Consider the following 19,949-nt stretch of genomic DNA (forward strand, 5'->3'; position numbering starts at 1 on the left):
TCTTACTTCAGTGGGTGTGTGTGTGTTCTTACTTCAGTAGGTGTGTGTGTTCTTACTTCAGTAGGTGTGTGTGTTCTTACTTCAGTAGATGTGTGTGTTCTTACTTCAGTAGATGTGTGTGTTCTTACTTCAGTAGATGTGTGTGTTCTTACTTCAGTAGATGTGTGTGTTCTTACTTCAGTAGATGTGTGTGTTCTTACTTCAGTAGATGTGTGTGTGTGTTCTTACTTCAGTAGATGTGTGTGTTCTTACTTCAGTAGATGTGTGTGCAGCCTGGCGGAGGCGGGGAAGCAGCAGACACACCCCAGCAGCAGCAGCCAGCCTCTTTCTGCGTTGTCATGGTTAGGGTTCCGCCACACCTGGTTGGCCAGCTGAGCCAGGATCTCGTCTCGCAGGCCCTGATTGGCCAGTCCTCTCTGGATGATGTAGTTCCCAAACAGGTTCTCCTGAGCCCCATTCAGGTGGGGGTCGCCCATGAACCTCAGGATCTACAACATAGAACCACATCCCTTAATTTTTTATTTACCTTTACCTTTATTAATACTTAGAACACAGATACGACACAGACAGAACCCTAACACTTAAACACCTAGAACACATAGATAGACAGAACCCTAACACTTAAACACCTAGAACACAGAGCTAGATGGAACCCTAACACTTAAACACCTAGAACACAGAAATAGACAGAACCCTAACACTTAAACACCTATAACCCAGAGATAGACAGAACCCTAACACTTAAACACCTAGAACACAGAATCCTAAACTTAAACACCTAGCACACAGATAGACAGAACTCTAACACTTAAACACCTAGAACACATAGATAGGGTTCTGTCTAACACTTAAACAACTAGAACACAGAGATAGACAGAACCCTAACACTTAAACACCTAGAACACAGAGATATACATAACCCTATGATAAGGGAATGTATATGCTTAAAGGTAATGACTAAAGAATTCCACCCTGAAATGTAATTATGACATTATGTAATATATATAATGAATAATTAGACAAACGTAACTATTAGTAATCATTCGATTCTGTAACATGTATAATGAATTAGAATGATAAACTTCAGTCTAATAAGGTTTGGTCGAGACAAGGAGAAATGTGTGTGTGGCTAAGAAGATACCGAGAACAATTAAACTGTGTATGACCTGACCTGGCTAGAACTCTGAGAACCTTACGGCAGGACAGGGAGTCCCGCCAAGGTTCCTCTAATCTCAGGGGAATGGAAAAGCCAGCTTGGTAGTGATAAACAGTGGTGAGAACCATGACAGAAATTACATCCCATCTACTGTTCGAGTGTATGTACAGTGCCTTGTGAAAGTATTCGGCCCCCTTGAACTTTGCGACCTTTTGCCACATTTCAGGCTTCAAACATAAAGATATAAAAATGTATTTTTTGTGAAGAATCAACAACAAGTGGGACACAATCATGAAGTGGAACGACATTGGATATTGGATATTTCAAACTTTTTTAACAAATCAAAAACTGAAAAATTGGCCGTGCAAAATTATTCAGCCCCTTTACTTTCAGTGCAGCAAACTCTCTCCAGAAGTTCAGTGAGGATCTCTGAATGATCCAATGTTGACCTAAATGACTAATGATGATAAATACAATCCACCTGTGTGTAATCAAGTCTCCGTATAAATGCACCTGCACTGTGATAGTCTCAGAGGTCCGTTAAAAGCGCAGAGAGCATCATGAAGAACAAGGAACACACCAGGCAGGTCCGAGATACTGTTGTGAAGAAGTTTAAAGCCGGATTTGGATACAAAAAGATTTCCCAAGCTTTAAACATCCCAAGGACCACTGTGCAATTTCAATAATATTGAAATGGAAGGAGTATCAGACCACTGCAAATCTACCAAGACCTGGCCGTCCCTCTAAACTTTCAGCTCATACAAGGAGAAGACTGATCAGAGATGCAGCCAAGAGGCCCATGATCACTCTGGATGAACTGCAGAGATCTACAGCTGAGGTGGGAGACTCTGTCCATAGGACAGTCGTATTTTGCACAAATCTGGCCTTTATGGAAGAGTGGCAAGAAGAAAGCAATTTCTTAAAGATATCCTTAAAAAGTGTTGTTTAAAATTTGCCACAAGCCACCTGGGAGAGACACCAAACATGTGGAAGAAGGTGCTCTGGTCAGATGAAACCAAAATTGAACTTTTTGGCAACAATGCAAAACGTTATGTTTGGCGTAAAAGCAACACAGCTCATCACCCTGACCACACCATCCCCACTGTCAAACATGGTGGTGGCAGCATCATGGTTTGGGCCTGCTTTTCTTCAGCAGGGACAGGGAAGATGGTTAAAATTGATGGGAAGATGGATGGAGCCAAATACAGGGCCATTCTGGAAGAAAACCTGATGGAGTCTGCAAAAGACCTGAGACTGGGACGGAGATTTGTCTTCCAACAAGACAATGATCCAAAACATAAAGCAAAATCTACAATGGAATGGTTAAAAAATAAACATATCCAGGTGTTAGAATGGCCAAGTCAAAGTCCAGACCTGAATCCAATTGAGAATCTGTGGAAAGAACTGAAAACTGCTGTTCACAAATGCTCTCCATCCAACCTCACTGAGCTTGAGCTGTTTTGCAAGGAGGAATGGGAAAATTTTCAGTCTCTCGATGTGCAAAACTGATAGAGACATACCCCAAGCGACTTACAGCTGTAATCGCAGCAAAAGGTGGCGCTACAAAGTATTAACTTAAGGGGGCTGAATAATTTTGCACGCCCAATTTTTCAGTTTTTGATTTGTTAAAAAAGTTTTAAATATCCAATAAATGTCGTTCCACTTCATGATTGTGTCCCACTTGTTGTTGATTCTTCACAAAAAAATACAGTTTTATATCTTTTATTTGAAGCCTGAAATGTGGCAAAAGGTCGCAAAGTTCAAGGGGGCCGAATACTTTTGCAAGGCACTGTATGTTTGTAAGTTACTTCTCATCAAGAATGTTATTTATGTATAATACTGTGGCAGGGTTGCAGTATCTGTTCTATGTCAAGACTAAGTTGCATGGGCCGCAGAGAGGGGAGAGGTCAAGGGATCATCAAGCGTGTATCTCTTGGCAATGTCTGTGTGCCAGTCAGTGTGTCTCTGTGATCTTGTCAAGATAGGATGGATTTGATATAGACTGTTGATATGGACTCTCAACTTTTCATTAGAGATACTGAACTGTTGAAAGTCAAAATGCTATAGAGCTCATATAATTAAAGATGGACTTTGATAACTAACTCTGACTTGTGTGTGGTTTGCGCTCATGATTTGGTAAATAGAGGAAATTTGCAGGATTTGAGTCCCTGGCGGCGTAGTGTGTTACTGATGGTAGGCTTTGTTACTTTGGTCCCAGCTCTCTGCAGGTCATTCACTAGGTCCCCCCGTGTGGTTCTGGGATATTTGCTCACCGTTCTTGTGATCATTTTGACCCCACGGGGTGAGATGAACAGACTCACCATAATGAACAGACTCACAATAATGAACAGGACTCACCATAATGAACAGGACTCACCATAATGAACAGACTCACCATAATGAACAGACTCACCATAATGAACAGACTCACCATAATGAACAGGACTCACCATAATGAACAGGACTCACCATAATTTTTACATTACATTTAAGTCATTTAGCAGACGCTCTTATCCAGAGCGACTTACAAATTGGTGAATTCACCTTCTGACATCCAGTGGAACAGCCACTTTACAATAGTGCATCTAAGTCATTAAGGGGGGGGGGTGAGAAGGATTACTTATCCTATCCTAGGTATTCCTTGAAGAGGTGGGGTTTCAGGTGTCTCCGGAAGGTGGTGATTGACTCCGCTGTCCTGGCGTCGTGAGGGAGTTTGTTCCACCATTGGGGGGCCAGAGCAGCGAACAGTTTTGACTGGGCTGAGCGGGAACTGTACTTCCTCACCATAATGAACAGGACTCACCATAATGAACAGGACTCACCATAATGAACAGGACTCACCATAATGAACAGGACTCACAATAATGAACAGGACTCACCATAATGAACAGGACTCACCATAATGAACAGGACTCACCATAATGAACAGGACTCCCCATAATGAACTGAACAGGACTCACCATAATGAACAGGACTCACCATAATGAACAGGACTCACCATAATGAACAGGACTCACCATAATGAACAGGACTCACCATAATGAACAGGACTCACCATAATGAACAGGCAGGACTCACCATAATGAACAGGCAGGACTCCCCATAATGAACAGGACTCCCCATAATGAACAGACTCACCATAATGAACAGGACTCACCATAATGAACAGTCAGGACTCACCATAATGAACAGGACTCACCATAATGAACAGGACTCCCCATAATGAACAGTCAGGACTCACCATAATGAACAGGACTCACCGTAATGAACAGACTCACCGTAATGAACAGGACTCACCATAACGAACAGGACTCACCATAATGAACAGGACTCCCCATAACGAACAGGACTCACCATAATGAACAGGACTCACCATAACGAACAGACTCACCATAATGAACAGGACTCACCATAATGAACAGGACTCACCGTAATGAACAGGACTCACCGTAATGAACAGGACTCCCCATAATGAACAGTCAGGACTCACCATAACGAACAGGACTCACCATAATGAACAGGACTCCCCATAATGAACAGACTCACCATAATGAACAGGACTCACCATAATGAACAGTCAGGACTCACCATAATGAACAGGACTCACCATAATGAACAGGACTCCCCATAATGAACAGTCAGGACTCACCATAATGAACAGGACTCACCGTAATGAACAGACTCACCGTAATGAACAGACTCACCGTAATGAACAGGACTCACCATAACGAACAGGACTCACCATAATGAACAGGACTCCCCATAATGAACAGGACTCACCGTAATGAACAGGACTCACCGTAATGAACAGACTCACCATAATGAACAGTCAGGACTCACCATAATGAACAGGCAGGACTCACCATAATGAACAGGACTCACAATAATGAACAGGACTCCCCATAATGAACAGGACTCACCATAATGAACAGGACTCACCATAATGAACAGGACTCACCATAATGAACAGGACTCCCCATAACGAACAGGACTCACCATAATGAACAGGACTCACCATAACGAACAGACTCACCATAATGAACAGGACTCACCATAATGAACAGGACTCACCGTAATGAACAGGACTCACCGTAATGAACAGACTCACCATAATGAACAGTCAGGACTCACCATAATGAACAGGCAGGACTCACCATAATGAACAGGACTCACAATAATGAACAGGACTCCCCATAATGAACAGGACTCCCCATAATGAACAGGACTCACCATAATGAACAGGACTCACCATAATGAACAGGACTCACCATAATGAACAGGACTCACCATAATGAACAGGCAGGACTCACCATAATGAACAGGCAGGACTCACCATAATGAACAGTCAGGACTCACCATAATGAACAGGACTCACCATAATGAACAGGACTCACCATAATGAACAGAACTCACCATAATGAACAGTCAGGTATCACCATAATGAACAGTCAGGACTCACCATAATGAACAGGACTCACCATAATGAACAGGACTCACCATAATGAACAGTCAGGACTCACCATAATGAACAGGACTCACCATAATGAACAGGACTCACCATAATGAACAGGACTCCCCATAATGAACAGGACTCACCATAATGAACAGGACTCACCATAATGAACAGGACTCACCATAATGAACAGGACTCCCCATAATGAACAGGACTCACCATAATGAACAGGACTCACCATAATGAACAGTCAGGACTCACCATAATGAACAGGACTCACCATAATGAACAGGACTCCCCATAATGAACAGGACTCACCATAATGAACAGGACTCACCATAATGAACAGGCAGGACTCACCATAATGAACAGGACTCAACATAATGAACAGACTCACCATAATGAACAGGACTCCCCATAATGAACAGGACTCACCATAATGAACAGGACTCACCATAATGAACAGGACTCACCATAATGAACAGGACTCCCCATAATGAACAGGACTCACCATAATGAACAGGACTCACCATAATGAACAGGACTCACCATAATGAACAGGACTCACCATAATGAACAGGACTCACCATAATGAACAGACTCACCATAATGAACAGGACTCACCATAATGAACAGGACTCACCATAATGAACAGGACTCACCATAATGAACAGGACTCACCATAATGAACAGACTCACCATAATGAACAGGACTCACCATAATGAACAGTCAGGACTCACCATAATGAACAGGACTCCCCATAATGAACAGGACTCCCCATAATGAACAGGACTCCCCATAATGAACAGTCAGGACTCACCATAATGAACAGGACTCACCATAATGAACAGGACTCACCGTAATGAACAGGACTCACCATAATGAACAGGACTCACCATAATGAACAGACTCACCATAATGAACAGGACTCACCATAATGAACAGGACTCACCATAATGAACAGGACTCACCGTAATGAACAGGACTCACCGTAATGAACAGACTCACCATAATGAACAGGACTCACCGTAATGAACAGGACTCACCATAATGAACAGGACTCACCATAATGAACAGGACTCACCATAATGAACAGGACTCACCATAATGAACAGGACTCACCATAATGAACAGGACTCACCATAATGAACAGGACTCACCATAATGAACAGACTCACCATAATGAACAGACTCACCATAATGAACAGGACTCACCATAATGAACAGGACTCACCGTAATGAACAGGACTCACCATAATGAACAGGCAGGACTCACCGTAATGAACAGGCAGGACTCACTATAATGAACAGGACTCACCATAATGAACAGGACTCACCATAATGAACAGGACTCACCATAATGAACAGACTCACCATAATGAACAGGACTCACCATAATGAACAGGACTCACCATAATGAACAGGACTCACCATAATGAACAGGACTCACCATAATGAACAGACTCACCATAATGAACAGGACTCACCATAATGAACAGGACTCACCATAATGAACAGGACTCACCATAATGAACAGGACTCACCATAATGAACAGGACTCACCATAATGAACAGAACTCACCATAATGAACAGGACTCACCATAATGAACAGGACTCACCATAATGAACAGGACTCACCATAATGAACAGGACTCACCATAATGAACAGGACTCACCATAATGAACAGACTCACCATAATGAACAGGACTCACCATAATGAACAGGACTCACCATAATGAACAGGACTCACCATAATGAACAGGACTCACCATAATGAACAGGACTCACCATAATGAACAGGACTCACCATAATGAACAGGACTCACCATAATGAACAGGCAGGACTCACCATAATGAACAGGCAGGACTCACCATAATGAACAGTCAGGACTCACCATAATGAACAGGACTCACCATAATGAACAGGACTCACCATAATGAACAGACTCACCATAATGAACAGGACTCACCATAATGAACAGTCAGGACTCCCCATAATGAACAGGACTCACCATAATGAACAGGACTCACCATAATGAACAGACTCACCATAATGAACAGACTCACCATAATGAACAGGACTCACCATAATGAACAGGACTCACCATAATGAACAGGACTCACCATAACGAACAGGACTCACCATAATGAACAGGACTCCCCATAATGAACAGGACTCACCATAATGAACAGTCAGGACTCACCATAATGAACAGGACTCACCATAACGAACAGGACTCACCATAACGAACAGGACTCACCATAACGAACAGGACTCACCATAATGAACAGGACTCACCATAATGAACAGTCAGGACTCACCATAATGAACAGGACTCACCATAATGAACAGGACTCACCATAATGAACAGACTCACCATAATGAACAGGACTCACCATAATGAACAGTCAGGACTCACCATAATGAACAGGACTCACCATAATGAACAGGACTCCCCATAATGAACAGGACTCCCCATAATGAACAGGACTCACCATAATGAACAGGACTCACAATAATGAACAGGACTCACCATAATGAACAGTCAGGACTCACCATAATGAACAGGACTCACCATAATGAACAGGACTCACCATAATGAACAGGACTCACCATAATGAACAGGACTCCCCATAATGAACAGGACTCACCATAATGAACAGGACTCACCATAATGAACAGGACTCACAATAATGAACAGGACTCACCATAATGAACAGTCAGGACTCACCATAATGAACAGGACTCACCATAATGAACAGGACTCCCCATAATGAACAGGACTCCCCATAATGAACAGGACTCACCATAATGAACAGGACTCACCATAATGAACAGGACTCACCGTAATGAACAGGACTCACCGTAATGAACAGACTCACCGTAATGAACAGGACTCACCATAACGAACAGGACTCACCATAATGAACAGGACTCCCCATAACGAACAGGACTCACCATAACGAACAGGACTCACCATAATGAACAGGACTCACCATAACGAACAGACTCACCATAATGAACAGGACTCACCATAATGAACAGGACTCACCATAATGAACAGGACTCACCATAATGATCAGGACTCACCATAATGAACAGACTCACCATAATGAACAGGACTCACCATAATGAACAGGACTCCCCATAATGAACAGGACTCACCATAATGAACAGGACTCACCATAATGAACAGGACTCACCATAATGAACAGGACTCACCGTAATGAACAGGACTCACCGTAATGAACAGGACTCACCGTAATGAACAGGACTCACCGTAATGAACAGGACTCACCATAATGAACAGACTCACCATAATGAACAGACTCACCGTAATGAACAGGACTCACCGTAATGAACAGGACTCACCGTAATGAACAGGACTCACCATAATGAACAGGCAGGACTCACCGTAATGAACAGGCAGGACTCAACATAATGAACAGGACTCACCATAATGAACAGGACTCACCATAATGAACAGGACTCACCATAATGAACAGGACTCACCATAATGAACAGACTCACCATAATGAACAGGACTCACCATAATGAACAGGACTCACCATAATGAACAGGACTCACCATAATGAACAGACTCACCATAATGAACAGGACTCACCATAATGAACAGGACTCACCATAATGAACAGGACTCACCATAATGAACAGACTCACCATAATGAACAGGACTCACCATAATGAACAGGACTCACCATAATGAACAGGACTCACCATAATGAACAGGACTCACCATAATGAACAGGACTCACCATAATGAACAGGACTCACCGTAATGAACAGGACTCACCGTAATGAACAGGACTCACCATAATGAACAGGACTCATCATAATGAACAGGACTCACCGTAATGAACAGGACTCACCATAATGAACAGACTCACCATAATGAACAGGACTCACCATAATGAACAGGACTCACCATAATGAACAGGACTCACCATAATGAACAGTCAGGACTCACCATAATGAACAGTCAGGACTCACCATAATGAACAGGACTCACCGTAATGAACAGGACTCACCATAATGAACAGACTCACCATAATGAACAGGACTCACCATAATGAACAGGACTCACCATAATGAACAGGACTCACCATAATGAACAGGACTCCCCATAATGAACAGGACTCACCATAATGAACAGGACTCACCATAATGAACAGTCAGGACTCACCATAATGAACAGGACTCACCATAATGAACAGTCAGGACTCACCATAATGAACAGGACTCACCATAATGAACAGTCAGGACTCCCCATAATGAATAGGACTCAACATAATGAACAGACTCACCATAATGAACACGACTCACCATAATGAACAGGACTCACCATAATGAACAGGACTCACCGTAATGAACAGGACTCCCCATAATGAACAGGACTCACCATAATGAACAGGACTCACCATAATGAACAGGACTCCCCATAATGAACAGGACTCACCATAATGAACAGGACTCACCATAATGAACAGTCAGGACTCACCATAATGAACAGGACTCACCATAATGAACAGTCAGGACTCACCATAATGAACAGGACTCACCATAATGAACAGTCAGGACTCCCCATAATGAATAGGACTCAACATAATGAACAGACTCACCATAATGAACACGACTCACCATAATGAACAGGACTCACCATAATGAACAGGACTCACCATAATGAACAGTCAGGACTCACCATAATGAACAGGACTCACCATAATGAACAGTCAGGACTCACCATAATGAACAGTCAGGACTCACCATAATGAACAGGACTCACCATAATGAACAGACTCACCATAATGAACAGGACTCACCATAATGAACAGGACTCACCATAATGAACAGGACTCACCATAATGAACAGGACTCACCGTAATGAACAGGACTCACCGTAATGAACAGGACTCACCGTAATGAACAGGACTCACCGTAATGAACAGGACTCACCATAATGAACAGGACTCACCATAATGAACAGTCAGGACTCACCATAATGAACAGTCAGGACTCACCATAATGAACAGTCAGGACTCACCATAATGAACAGGACTCACCATAATGAACAGGACTCACCATAATGAACAGGACTCACCATAATGAACAGGACTCACCATAATGAACAGGACTCACCATAATGAACAGGACTCACCATAATGAACAGGACTCACCATAATGAACAGACTCACCATAATGAACAGGACTCACCATAATGAACAGGACTCACCATAATGAACAGGACTCACCATAATGAACAGGACTCACCATAATGAACAGGACTCACCATAATGAACAGGACTCACCATAATGAACAGGACTCACCATAATGAACAGACTCACCATAATGAACAGGACTCACCATAATGAACAGGACTCACCATAATGAACAGGACTCACCATAATGAACAGGACTCACCATAATGAACAGGACTCACCATAATGAACAGGACTCACCATAATGAACAGGACTCACCATAATGAACAGGACTCACCATAATGAACAGGACTCACCATAATGAACAGGACTCACCATAATGAACAGGACTCACCGTAATGAACAGGACTCACCATAATGAACAGGACTCACCATAATGAACAGGACTCACCATAATGAACAGGACTCACCATAATGAACAGACTCACCATAATGAACAGGACTCACCATAATGAACAGGACTCACCATAATGAACAGTCAGGACTCACCATAATGAACAGTCAGGACTCACCATAATGAACAGGACTCACCGTAATGAACAGGACTCACCATAATGAACAGACTCACCATAATGAACAGGACTCACCATAATGAACAGGACTCACCATAATGAACAGGACTCACCATAATGAACAGGACTCCCCATAATGAACAGGACTCACCATAATGAACAGGACTCACCATAATGAACAGTCAGGACTCACCATAATGAACAGGACTCACCATAATGAACAGTCAGGACTCACCATAATGAACAGGACTCACCATAATGAACAGTCAGGACTCCCCATAATGAATAGGACTCAACATAATGAACAGACTCACCATAATGAACACGACTCACCATAATGAACAGGACTCACCGTAATGAACAGGACTCCCCATAATGAACAGGACTCACCATAATGAACAGGACTCACCATAATGAACAGGACTCCCCATAATGAACAGGACTCACCATAATGAACAGGACTCACCATAATGAACAGTCAGGACTCACCATAATGAACAGGACTCACCATAATGAACAGTCAGGACTCACCATAATGAACAGGACTCACCATAATGAACAGTCAGGACTCCCCATAATGAATAGGACTCAACATAATGAACAGACTCACCATAATGAACACGACTCACCATAATGAACAGGACTCACCATAATGAACAGGACTCACCATAATGAACAGTCAGGACTCACCATAATGAACAGGACTCACCATAATGAACAGTCAGGACTCACCATAATGAACAGTCAGGACTCACCATAATGAACAGGACTCACCATAATGAACAGACTCACCATAATGAACAGGACTCACCATAATGAACAGGACTCACCATAATGAACAGGACTCACCGTAATGAACAGGACTCACCGTAATGAACAGGACTCACCGTAATGAACAGGACTCACCGTAATGAACAGGACTCACCGTAATGAACAGGACTCACCATAATGAACAGGACTCACCATAATGAACAGTCAGGACTCACCATAATGAACAGTCAGGACTCACCATAATGAACAGTCAGGACTCACCATAATGAACAGGACTCACCATAATGAACAGGACTCACCATAATGAACAGGACTCACCATAATGAACAGGACTCACCATAATGAACAGGACTCACCATAATGAACAGGACTCACCATAATGAACAGGACTCACCATAATGAACAGGACTCACCATAATGAACAGACTCACCATAATGAACAGGACTCACCATAATGAACAGGACTCACCATAATGAACAGGACTCACCATAATGAACAGGACTCACCATAATGAACAGGACTCACCATAATGAACAGGACTCACCATAATGAACAGGACTCACCATAATGAACAGGACTCACCATAATGAACAGACTCACCATAATGAACAGGACTCACCATAATGAACAGGACTCACCATAATGAACAGGACTCACCATAATGAACAGGACTCACCATAATGAACAGGACTCACCATAATGAACAGGACTCACCATAATGAACAGGACTCACCATAATGAACAGGACTCACCATAATGAACAGGACTCACCATAATGAACAGGACTCACCGTAATGAACAGGACTCACCATAATGAACAGGACTCACCATAATGAACAGGACTCACCATAATGAACAGGACTCACCATAATGAACAGACTCACCATAATGAACAGGACTCACCATAATGAACAGCTCCAGAGCTCCCTGTCGGAGGTCCTCATCTGTACATGTCAGGGTCCTCTCCAAGGGAACCGTTAGCATCCCAAACATAGGCTCCTAGCAGAGAGAGGGTCAGGGGTCAGGGGTCAGACCCTGGATATTAGACATGTGTACGTCAGGGTCCTCTCCAAGGGAACCGTTAGCATCCCAAACATAGGCTCCTAGCAGAGAGAGGGTCAGGGGTCAGGGGTCAGACCCTGGAGATTAGACATGTGTACGTCAGGGTCCTCTCCAAGGGAACCATTAGCATCCCAAACATCAAATCAAATCAAATTTTATTTGTCACATACACATGGTTAGCAGATGTTAATGCGAGTGTAGCGAAATGCTTGTGCTTCTAGTTCCGACAATGCAGTAATAACCAACAAGTAATCTAGCTAACAATTCCCAAAACTACTACCTTATAGACACAAGTGTAGGGGGATAAAGAATATGTACATAAAGATATATGAATGAGTGATGGTACAGAGCAGCATAGGCAAGAAACAGTAGATGGTATCGAGTACAGTATATACATATGAGATGAGTATGTAAACAAAGTGGCATAGTTAAAGCGGCTAGTGACACATGTATTACATAAGGATGCAGTAGATGATAGAGTACAGTATATACGTATACATATGAGATGAATAATGTAGGGTATGTAAACATTATATTAGGTAGCATTGTTTAAAGTGGCTAGTGATATATTTTACATAATTTCCCATCAATTCCCATTATTAAAGTGGCTGGAGTTGAGTCAGTGTCAGTGTGTTGGCAGCAGCCACTCAATGTTAGTGGTGGCTGTTTAACAGTCTGATGGCCTTGAGATAGAAACTGTTTTTCAGTCTCTCGGTCCCAGCTTTGATGCACCTGTACTGACCTCGCCTTCTGGATGATAGCGGGGTGAACAGGCAGTGGCTCGGGTGGTTGTTGTCCTTGATGATCTTTATGGCCTTCCTGTGACATCGGGTGGTGTAGGTGTCCTGGAGGGCAGGTAGTTTGCCCCCGGTGATGCGTTGTGCATACCTCACTACCCTCTGGAGAGCCTTACGGTTGTGGACGGAGCAGTTGCCGTACCAGGTGGTGATACAGCCCGCCAGGATGCTCTCGATTGTGCATCTGTAGAGGTTTGTGAGTGCTTTTGGTGACAAGCCGATTTCTTCAGCCTCCTGAGGTTGAAGAGGCGCTGCTGCGCCTTCTTCACGATGCTGTCTGTGTGAGTGGACCAATTCAATTTGTCTGTGATGTGTACGCCGAGGAACTTGAAACTTACTACCCTCTCCACTACTGTTCCATCGATGTGGATAGGGGGGTGTTCCCTCTGCTGTTTCCTGAAGTCCACAATCATCTCCTTAGTTTTGTTGACGTTGAGTGTGAGGTTATTTTCCTGACACCACACTCCGAGGGCCCTCACCTCCTCCCTGTATGCCGTCTCGTCGTTGTTGGTAATCAAGCCTACCACTGTTGTGTCGTCCGTAAACTTGATGATTGAGTTGGAGGCGTGCGTGGCCACGCAGTCGTGGGTGAACAGGGAGTACAGCAGAGGGCTCAGAACGCACCCTTGTGGGGCTCCAGTGTTGAGGATCAGCGGGGTGGAGATGTTGTTGCCTACCCTCACCACCTGGGGGCGGCCCGTCAGGAAGTCCAGTACCCAGTTGCACAGGGCGGGGTCGAGACCCAGGGTCTCGAGCTTGATGACGAGCTTGGAGGGTACTATGGTGTTAAATGCCGAGCTGTAGTCGAGGAACAGCATTCTCACATAGGTATTCCTCTTGTCCATTTGGGTAAGGGCAGTGTGCAGTGTGGTTGAGATTGCATCGTCTGTGGACCTATTTGGGCGGTAAGCAAATTGGAGTGGGTTTAGGGTGGCAGGTAGGGTGGAGGTGATATGGTCCTTGACTAGTCTCTCAAAGTTTGATTGCCTTGCAGAGGGAATAGTTACACTGTTTGTATTCGGTCATGTTTCCGGTCACCTTGCACTGATTAAAAGCAGTGGTTTGCGCTTTCAGTTTCACGCGAATGCTGCCATCAATCCACGGTTTCTGGTTTGGGAATGTTTAAATCGATGCTATGGGAACGACATCTTCAACGCACGTTCTAATGAACTCGCTCACCGAATCAGCGTATTCGTCAATGTTGTTGTTTGATGCAATACGAAACATATCCCATAGGCTCGTAACAGAGAGAGGGTCAGGGGTCAGACCCTGGAGATTAGACATGTGTACGTCAGGGTTGGTGTCAATTCCAGTCTCATTTGAAATTCCAATTAAATTCTTGAATTCACTCAAGATGAGGAGAATTTATGTGGAATTCATTTAGAATTTCAACCATCTTCAAGTTTCGGAATTGAATTAGAATTCGACTGTTTGGACTTTCTGAATTGCAATTTAATTTTAAATTGTAAAACATTTAATCTTTGGAATTGCATTAGAATTTGGTATTTTAACATTTCCCAGGTAATGAATGGACGCTAGGCTGTCTATATTTCTATATGAATGGAATGAATGGACATTGTATCAAACATTGACTGCAGGATTCATTTTCATTCTGTTCAACGTTATGTCTGTATTTCCAATATAACTAGGCTGTCTGTATTTCCAATATAACTAGGCTGTCTGTATTTCCAATATAACTAGGCTGTCTGTATTTCTATATTTCCAATATAACTAGGCTGTCTGTATTTCCAATATAACTAGGCTGTCTGTATTTCCAATATAACTAGGCTGTCTGTATTTCCAATATAACTAGGCTGTCTGTATTTCTATATTTCCAATATAACTAGGCTGTCTGTATTTCTTCCAATATAACTAGGCTGTCTGTATTTCCAATATAACTAGGCTGTCTGTATTTCTATATTTCCAATATAAATAGGTGGTCTGTATTTATATATTTCCAATATAACTAGGCTGTCTGTATTTCTTTATTTCCAATATAACTAGGCTGTCTGTATTTCTTTATTTCCAATACAACTAGGCTGTCTGTATTTCTATATTTCCAATATAACTAGGCTGTCTGTATTTCTATATTTCCAATATATCTAGGCTGTCTGTATTTCCAATATAACTAGGCTGTCTGTATTTCTATATTTCCAATATAACTAGGCTGTCTGTATTTCTGTATTTCCAATATAACTAGGCTGTCTGTATTTCTGTATTTCCAATATAACTAGGCTGTCTGTATTTCTATATTTCCAATATAACTAGGCTGTCTGTATTTCCAATATAACTAGGCTGTCTGTATTTCTATATTTCCAATATAACCAGGCTGTCTGTATTTCTGTATTTCCAATATAACTAGGCTGTCTGTAATTATATTTTTCCAATATATCTAGGCTGTCTGTATTTCTATATTTCCAATATAACTAGGCTGTCTGTATTTCTACATTTCCAATATAACTAGGCTGTCTGTATTTCTTTATTTCCAATACAACTAGGCTGTCTGTATTTCTATATTTCCAATATAACTAGGCTGTCTGTATTTCTATATTTCCAATATATCTAGGCTGTCTGTATTTCCAATATAACTAGGCTGTCCTTATTTCTATATTTCCAATATAACTAGGCTGTCTGTATTTCTTTATTTCCAATATAACTAGGCTGTCTGTATTTTATATTTCCAATATAACTAGGCTGTCTGTATTTTATATTTCCAACATAACTAGGCTGTCTGTATTTTATATTTCCAACATAACTAGGCTGTCTGTATTTTATATTTCCAATATAACTAGGCTGTCTGTATTTTATATTTCCAATATAACTAGGCTGTCTGTATTTTATATTTCCAATATAACTAGGCTGTCTGTATTGTATATTTCCAATATAACTAGGCTGTCTGTATTTCCAATATAACTAGGCTGTCTGTATTTTATATTTCCAATATAACTAGGCTGTCTGTATTTCCAATATAACTTGGCTGTCTGTATTTTATATTTCCAATATAACTAGGCTGTCTGTATCTTATATTTCCAATATAACTAGGCTGTCTGTATTTTATATTTCCAATATAACTAGGCTGTCTGTATTTTATATTTCCAATATAACTAGGCTGTCTGTATGTCCAATATAACTAGGCTGTCTGTATTTTATATTTCCAATATAACTAGGCTGTCTGTATTTCCAATATAACTAGGCTGTCTGTATTTCCAATATAACTAGGCTGTCTGTATTTCCAATATAACTAGGCTGTCTGTATTTCTATATTTCCAATATAACTAGGCTGTCTGTACTTCCAATATAACTAGGCTGTCTGTATTTCCAATATAACTAGGCTGTCTGTATTTCTATATTTCCAATATAACTAGGCTGTCTGTATTTCCAATATAACTAGGCTGTCTGTATTTCTATATTTCCAATATAAATAGGTGGTCTGTATTTATATATTTCCAATATAACTAGGCTGTCTGTATTTCTTTATTTCCAATATAACTAGGCTGTCTGTATTTCTTTATTTCCAATACAACTAGGCTGTCTGTATTTCTATATTTCCAATATAACTAGGCTGTCTGTATTTCTATATTTCCAATATATCTAGGCTGTCTGTATTTCCAATATAACTAGGCTGTCTGTATTTCTATATTTCCAATATAACTAGGCTGTCTGTATTTCTGTATTTCCAATATAACTAGGCTGTCTGTATTTCTGTATTTCCAATATAACTAGGCTGTCTGTATTTCTATATTTCCAATATAACTAGGCTGTCTGTATTTCCAATATAACTAGGCTGTCTGTATTTCTATATTTCCAATATAACCAGGCTGTCTGTATTTCTGTATTTCCAATATAACTAGGCTGTCTGTAATTATATTTTTCCAATATATCTAGGCTGTCTGTATTTCTATATTTCCAATATAACTAGGCTGTCTGTATTTCTACATTTCCAATATAACTAGGCTGTCTGTATTTCTTTATTTCCAATACAACTAGGCTGTCTGTATTTCTATATTTCCAATATAACTAGGCTGTCTGTATTTCTATATTTCCAATATATCTAGGCTGTCTGTATTTCCAATATAACTAGGCTGTCCTTATTTCTATATTTCCAATATAACTAGGCTGTCTGTATTTCTTTATTTCCAATATAACTAGGCTGTCTGTATTTTATATTTCCAATATAACTAGGCTGTCTGTATTTTATATTTCCAACATAACTAGGCTGTCTGTATTTTATATTTCCAACATAACTAGGCTGTCTGTATTTTATATTTCCAATATAACTAGGCTGTCTGTATTTTATATTTCCAATATAACTAGGCTGTCTGTATTTTATATTTCCAATATAACTAGGCTGTCTGTATTGTATATTTCCAATATAACTAGGCTGTCTGTATTTCCAATATAACTAGGCTGTCTGTATTTTATATTTCCAATATAACTAGGCTGTCTGTATTTCCAATATAACTTGGCTGTCTGTATTTTATATTTCCAATATAACTAGGCTGTCTGTATCTTATATTTCCAATATAACTAGGCTGTCTGTATTTTATATTTCCAATATAACTAGGCTGTCTGTATTTTATATTTCCAATATAACTAGGCTGTCTGTATGTCCAATATAACTAGGCTGTCTGTATTTTATATTTCCAATATAACTAGGCTGTCTGTATTTCCAATATAACTAGGCTGTCTGTATTTTATATTTCCAATATAACTAGGCTGTCTGTATCTTATATTTCCAATATAACTAGGCTGTCTGTATTTCTATATTTCCAATATAACTAGGCTGTCTGTATTTCTATATTTCCAATATATCTAGGCTGTCTGTATTTCCAATATAACTAGGCTGTCCGTATTTCTATATTTCCAATATAGCTAGGCTGTCTGTATTTCCAATATAACTAGGCTGTCCGTATTTCTATATTTCCAATACAACTAGGCTGTCTGTATTTCTATATTTCCAATACAACTAGGCTGTCTGTATTTCTTTATTTCCAATATAACTAGGCTGTCTGTATTTCTTTATTTCCAATATAACTAGGCTGTCTGTATTTCTTTATTTCCAACATAACTAGGCTGTCTGTATTTCTATATTTCCAATACAACTAGGCTGTCTGTATTTCTATATTTCCAATATAACTAGGCTGTCTGTATTTCTATATTTCCAATATAACTAGGCTGTCTGTATTTCTTTATTTCCAATACAACTAGGCTGTCTGTATTTCTTTATTTCCAATATAACTAGGCTGTCCGTATTTCTATATTTCCAATATAACTAGGCTGTCTGTATTTCTATATTTCCAATATATCTAGGCTGTCTGTATTTCCAATATAACTAGGCTGTCTGTATTTCTTTATTTCCAATATAACTAGGAGGTCTGTATTTCTTTATTTCCAACATAACTAGGCTGTCTGTATTTTATATTTCCAACATAACTAGGCTGTCTGTATTTTATATTTCCAATATAACTAGGCTGTCTGTATTTTATATTTCCAATATAACTAGGCTGTCTGTATTTTATATTTCCAATATAACTAGGCTGTCTGTATTTTATATTTCCAACATAACTAGGCTGTCTGTATTTTATATTTCCAACATAACTAGGCTGTCTGTATTTTATATTTCCAATATAACTAGGCTGTCTGTATTTTATATTTCCAATATAACTAGGCTGTCTGTATTTTATATTTCCAATATAACTAGGCTGTCTGTATTTTATATTTCCAATATAACTAGGCTGTCTGTATTTTATATTTCCAATATAACTAGGCTGTCTGTATTTTATATTTCCAATATAACTAGGCTGTCTGTATTTCCAATATAACTAGGCTGTCTGTATTTCCAATATAATTAGGCTGTCTGTATTTTATATTTCCAATATAACTAGGCTGTCTGTATTTTATATTTCCAATATAACTAGGCTGTCTGTATTTCCAATATAACTAGGCTGTCTGTA

At 40.5% G+C, this 19,949-nt stretch overlaps 1 protein-coding gene across 1 annotated transcript in view; it reads right to left on the reverse strand.

Annotated features, from left to right (window-relative positions):
• Positions 1 to 248: 248 nt before the first annotated feature.
• The window catches only part of LOC135536903 (unconventional myosin-XV-like), a gene marked incomplete at its 5' end in the record, with an annotated part of 88,417 nt that continues 68,716 nt past the window's right edge, over positions 249 to 19,949 (reverse strand). The window contains 2 exons of the mRNA XM_064963125.1: positions 249 to 488; positions 13,040 to 13,135. Coding sequence (XP_064819197.1) covers positions 249 to 488; positions 13,040 to 13,135 — 336 coding nt within the window. The remainder of the gene's footprint in view (positions 489 to 13,039; positions 13,136 to 19,949) is intronic.

The sequence above is a fragment of the Oncorhynchus masou genome, unplaced genomic scaffold (assembly GCF_036934945.1).
Source record: "Oncorhynchus masou masou isolate Uvic2021 unplaced genomic scaffold, UVic_Omas_1.1 unplaced_scaffold_682, whole genome shotgun sequence".
NCBI lineage: Eukaryota > Metazoa > Chordata > Actinopteri > Salmoniformes > Salmonidae > Oncorhynchus > Oncorhynchus masou.